Source organism: Plectrocnemia conspersa, unplaced genomic scaffold, assembly GCF_051122295.1.
Source record: "Plectrocnemia conspersa isolate PC_06_02 unplaced genomic scaffold, ASM5112229v1 ptg000003l, whole genome shotgun sequence".
NCBI classification, from domain to species: Eukaryota; Metazoa; Arthropoda; class Insecta; order Trichoptera; family Polycentropodidae; genus Plectrocnemia; species Plectrocnemia conspersa.
The window spans coordinates 20880819-20886818 of NW_028277167.1; the positions used below are offsets into that span (position 1 = coordinate 20880819).

Genomic DNA, 6000 nt, shown 5'->3' on the forward strand with positions numbered 1-6000 from the left:
AAACAATGTTCCTAGTTAGCTTGAACTGGCAGATGGTAGGTGAGTTGATTACCAAATGAAATAAGCTTAAGCATAGAGCGTCAGATTTAAACGTTAAAAATATTGTGGAGCAAAATATTAAAACAAATCATTCCCGGAAAGACAAATTAAAATATATACACAAACAGTGTTTTTTATTTTTTGCTTTATACTATTTTTATCAATATATACATATTTATATAGTGATGACAAAAGTATAAACAAATATTATAAAAGCTTTGATTTTAATAGGTCGTGTTCTAAGAATATTTTTTGACAAATGTAAATTTTGTTTCTTATTACTTACATTAGCTTTTAAAAGTATGTTTAGAAAATTAGTTGTACGCTTAGACAATACTTTATTGATATTCTCAGATAGGGGTAGGCAAACTTTTTATTTTGAAAGACCAGATTCATAAATAAAATCATAATTTATTGCAAATTTCTCTGTATTTTAAGACAAATTCAGTAAAAAAAACCTAATTTTCTCTAAAATTGTTTTGGGAATAGAAATTTCTAAAATAGATTTACGTTTAATTTAATACGCCCCGTAATATTTGCAGAAAAGGTTTATTTATAAAATAGTTCAGCATTCGATAATATTAGCTATGGACAGGAAAAATTTCAATCGCTACTCTTGAGATAAAAAAAAATCAATATAACTTTACGTAACTAAACCATCAAACTGCTGTATGCTAAAACAATTCAAAGTATTCGGCTTACATTTATGTTAAGAAAATCACGGAGATAATGCAAGTTTAAATCTACAAAAGCGAATAAAATTCACCGCTGACGCAACTGGTTCAATAACACAGTACAAATTGAGATATTTGCCACAAAGTACTTGCTAGTAAATAATACAATAAATAATTTTACAAGCTTTAGAAAATTTTCTAAGTAAGTCTTAATGCGTTCTATATTGGATATAACATACTTTTGTTGATTTCATTTCAGATTGTACATTTTTAACGTATATCAACTTTATTAATCTGTAGTTGATCTATGCAGATTATTGGGAAGTATGTGAAAATTAGCTTTAATGTTATTAAAATTAATTACACCAGTTACTTTGAATATAGAATTTACTCCTTTAATCAACAGCAGTAACGGGGCACTCTTAGTAAAGCTAATGGTTATCAAAATGTGCACCGCTGTTTTAGTTTATTATTTTCAAACCAACTGTTTGTCGAATACTGTTAATATTTTTACTAACCCTTTTATTTTACAAAAATTGTATATTTCGCAAAGTGCACTTGTTATAATTTAACATGATTAAAAACTAAGAAAGTTTCCTTGCTATTAAATTGCTTATTGACGTTACTCACAATGTGCCCATCACTTCTAGCAACTGTTCTCGCCGAAAGGCTGCTATATTGAAATACCTATATTTTTCCTGGACCCATTTATTTGGCTGCAACAATCAAGCATGACTTAATTAATTTACCATCGATGAATGGGTTTCTTGTATTAGTTATTATAATAAATACATGTGAACTGACTTCAATTATAGCTTTATTTTGAATGTTTTTATTTTCGAAAAAAAAGCATTTTTATGTAAACTTTTTTGCGAGCTGTGAAAATTGCGTTAAGTGGTTAGTTTGGTAATGATTACGTATTAAGAATAATAAACATAATGCTTTGTCATCTATTTGATTCCAATAGTCTGTTTTTTTTTCTGGCTTTGACACTGAAATAATGAATATCCACAAGTAATAAGATGAAAGCAAAGTATCGCAAAAAGTATTACACGTGCTACTGAAGACGCTTTCGAATTATGAAAGCAACAGCATCACACACAGTAATGTCTCATAACTCCTAAACTTCGTTAAAGCACGTTATTTAAAATTTTAGTGCTTGAAAATGTAAAATATAATCCTTTCTTTCGAGCCGGATTAAAATATGCTGCGGGCTGTATTTTGCTAACCCCTGTTCTAGTAGAAAACACATTATTTAAAACTAGGAGAACGAGATATTATTTTATCTTATTAAGCTTTATAGAAACTAAGGCATATTTGAAAAATAATAGTTATAATAAGCCACAAGAAAATTAAAAACTTAAGCAAATTTAGGATGTGTAAGCACGCAGCCATATGTTGAATTTTACAGTAAATATATATTTTTTTATCTATCATCTGAAAAATGACGTATTTTTATGATATTAGTTCTTGTTGAATAAGAAAACTATAACTATGCAGAATAAAAGTAATGAGGTCAAAAAAGCATAAATACTTTTTTACGATACAAAATTAGGTCACTGTTTAGATTATTGTTTTATCTAGCTGCTTTTAATTATAGTCGAATGTAAATAATATATTTTCTAGATCTGAATGATATAAATATTATTTTAGATTTTTTTCCTCATTTGCTTCACATGGCTAGCCGTATTGGATCTACTCGTACGTCCAGTTAATTACAAAATCGCATAAGCCCTTCCCAGTGCCAAACTGGGTTAATGTAACGAAATTAAATACTATAAAACTCGGATTTGAAAAGCTTTTTCCTCCTGGCGTTCCATTCGCCATTTGCATTTTAATGCTAAGGGTTTTATATGATATTAATCGAGCTCGAATAGAAAACGGTAAAAAGTAATTGAAACTGCGCCTTTTTCAGTTATATATTTATATTATATTATTATGAATATAAAAAATGCAGATGAAAACTTTCCAGGATACGGAAAGTTAAAGTTTTTCGTGAGGCATAATAAGAAGCTTCTAAGTATTTTTTATAAAACTTTATTCATTATTTGTTAAAGTAAATATTTATAATTAATAGGTTAGGACTGAAAATTAGTTAGATGTGTAAGTTAGTTAACATACATATTATTCTATGTAAATATAATAATATTTAATTTACTGCATTGAACTTTATATTTTTAAAGAACATAATATAAAAGTTTTACTCAATATAAAATAAAAAATACTATACTCTATCGTACTGCTATATACTTATCACAGAATTGAAACTTGATTATTATATTCAATTAATTTATACTATAATAGTACCTTTAAGTTTGAATCTAACAATGCTGCTTTATTGAAAGTGCACTTTGAATAACTAAGTAATTGATGGATATTTGAATAAAGTTAAACCCACTTACTTTAAAATTAGGTATGAGGTATAAAGAGCTAGAACTTATGGAATTTCAATTCACAAAGCGTGCTTGAAAGTTTCCGATCGCATTATGCATGAGTTTTTAAAACTTCTCTATTTATTAATATGATAAATTTATGTACATACGTACGTTAGATTTTATAACATAAATGTATGAGCATTCATAGTAGAGGTGGTATAAAGTAGAGTAAAATGTAAGCACGTAAGGTAGGTGCGGGCATTAAGGCCTAGCTAAGGGAGATTTGAAATAAAATAAAAACTACATATCGAAATCAACTAATTTTAATGTAAAGTATACCTATAGATACATTACTATAAAATAAAAACAAAAAATGGCAACTTTTGCCGTAAACAAAAACAAAATTAAACATTTTGTAAAACTCTATCTTTAGGCCTTATTATACTATGGTCGGGTAATAAGGCCTAAGGCTTTAACATACTATAATAATCAAAATATGCATCTTATATTTGGTAATTATGATCAATAATCATAGATATGCATTAATCATGCATGAAGTCTTAAAAAAGCAACAAATTCCTTTGATTAACAGCCATCAGGACACTCAAAAGTGTCCGTATCATCTGCTGACAAACCAACGCACTCCTCGTGATACCACTTGCCGCATTTAGCACATTGCCTCATATCTGCCATCTTATCCTCTTCACAACCATGACAATACCAGCTCACTTGTTTCTGCTTAGTACTACTTCTACCTTTGAGATTCGATGTCTTTATTATTTTCTTTTCTTCTTTGTTTTTGTCAAACATATTTTTAGTGACTGGAGTTCCCCTATAATTTAAGGCTTTTCTCCTAACGATTGGTGTTTTTTCAGTATTTTTGACTGGTGTAGGCATAAGCTGCTTAAATACTGTTCTTTTTATTTCAGCGAGAGGCACATGATCTTCATCATCGTCCGAACTAGAACTACCGTAAACCATAGGGTAAAACCTTCCAGGACGTTTGTTTGGGGTTTGACCAATTAATTCTTCTCCAATTCTTGATGTTGATGGTCCCGATGTTGGTGGCCTAGGGTAGACGAGATATGGCGAATTTTCTTTGTTAACATCGTCAGATACAGGAGGAGCTGGTGCCTCTGTCAGTAAAGATTGTGCAAAAGCTGTTTCTGGAATAGCCTGTGGATTCAATGGATACAAACCAGTTGCCCTGAAGCCGCTTATAATGTTATTATGGGTCATAGATTTCGACCACACATTTGAGAGAATAATATTAAATCTTGCCTTAGTGAGTTTTTTATCTGGGTTTTGTTCCATAAATGTTAAAACTTCAGCATCCCAATGGTGCTCAAATGATCGAAAGACGGCTTTATCAAGCGGTTGGAGTTCATGAGTGGTGTTTGATGGTAAACAGTATAATGATATATCGAGTGAATCGGCAACTTCAACTATGGATAGGTCTAGGTGACAGGCTGCTCCATAAAATATTAAAAGGCACTTTCCTGTACTTTTGTACCGGGCTAAGTGTTTCAAGAAATCCTTGAAAAGTTCATTGGTCATATAACACTTTGTAGATTTTTGAACTAATGTTCCCGGTGGAATGTTGTCATATAACTCTGGTTTCAGTCGTTTACCTTTGAAAATGATCATTGGTGGTATTGCAATGCCAAGTGCATTTATACATCCGGCGATTGTGACACTTTCAGCGTGTTCTGAAGACTGTAAGTGCACTCTTTTAGCTCCTTTCTTTGCTAAAACAGTTTGCTGATGATGGATCGTTAGACGGCAACCTTTCTCATCCATATTGTAAATTCTTTCAGGATGACTTTTCAAGTCCAAATTATCATAAACTTCACTCAGTCGCTTGAAGTGATCATCAACAATAAATTTATTAAGCTTTTGAGCTCTGGCAGGGTTTATGAATTGAGCTTTTCTTCTAGATATTTCTGGATGTCTTTTCATGAATGCATTAAACCAATCTTTACCAGCAACTTTATGAGATGGGTTGAACTTATGATTGATGTTATTAAGTTCGCAAAATTTAAAGACCAAGCGTCGGAGAATCAGTGGTGTCACAGGCAATCCAATTTCAGCGAACCTTATGATTCTGCTTACAAGTTCAGTTTCCTGGTCATCACTGAGTATGGATTTTCGACCTAGTGTTTTTTTTAAACTGCCGGTCTGAAGATGATTTCTAATGGTTCTTCTGGGTACTTTATACCTCTCAGCAGCTTTATAGGTGCTCAGTATTCCTCTTTCTACCGCTCGAACAGCCGACACCAAGTCATTTTCAGACCACAATGCTCGTTTGGGAGGCATTGTGATTGCTGTCACTAAAAAAAAAACAATAAACAGTTGTCATTACTTTTTATAACACTCCTTGCATTTTAAAAAAGATACTAACTAAAGCTGTGAAATTGATACAAAAAGGAGGATAATAAGGCCTACGATCAAATTTTGTAGGCCTTAATAACCACCGACAACATGTGTAAAGAAAAATAAAAATAATATGATTCGGATCATGATATTATAATTTAAACTTCTAAGGTCATAAAAGTATGAAATGATAGAAATCTATAATGTAAAATAACATAATTATGTGAAATATTTCAAAAAATACTTACGTTTGTAACGGACGATTTTTTGTTATTCGTGTTGCGCAACCGCTTCCCACAATGAACGACGACGCACTTGCGAAATCGCACGAGCTATCCTGTCGTGACACGTTTGAAGGGCCATCTTTGAGTGTTAGCTACTTATGTTTGTAACCTTGAGTGATTTAAACAAGCTTAAATTGGATTTTTATTACTTAGGCCTTATTACCCGACAGGCTTTATTACCCGAACCTACCTTAGTTCTTAATCCCATAAAGTATACTTTAAAAACGTCAAAATCCTAAAATGAATGCTTCAAAT

At 31.2% G+C, this 6000-nt stretch overlaps 1 protein-coding gene across 1 annotated transcript; it reads right to left on the bottom strand.

The window, feature by feature from the left end:
- Positions 1–3399: 3399 nt before the first annotated feature.
- Positions 3400–5794, bottom strand: LOC148236915 (uncharacterized). The gene is made up of 2 exons (XM_088182470.1): positions 5710–5794; positions 3400–5418 (listed from the first exon to the last, which is right to left on the bottom strand). The coding sequence occupies exon 2, from the start codon at positions 5402–5404 to the stop codon at positions 3674–3676; it is 1731 nt and encodes a 576-aa protein (XP_088038596.1). The 5' UTR covers positions 5405–5418; positions 5710–5794; the 3' UTR covers positions 3400–3673.
- Positions 5795–6000: the final 206 nt, after the last annotated feature.

What these genes read in the sequence shown, in the direction of transcription:
- LOC148236915 (XM_088182470.1), bottom strand. Translation starts at nt 5,404, where the DNA reads ATGCCTCCCAAACGAGCATTGTGGTCTGAAAATGACTTGGTGTCGGCT.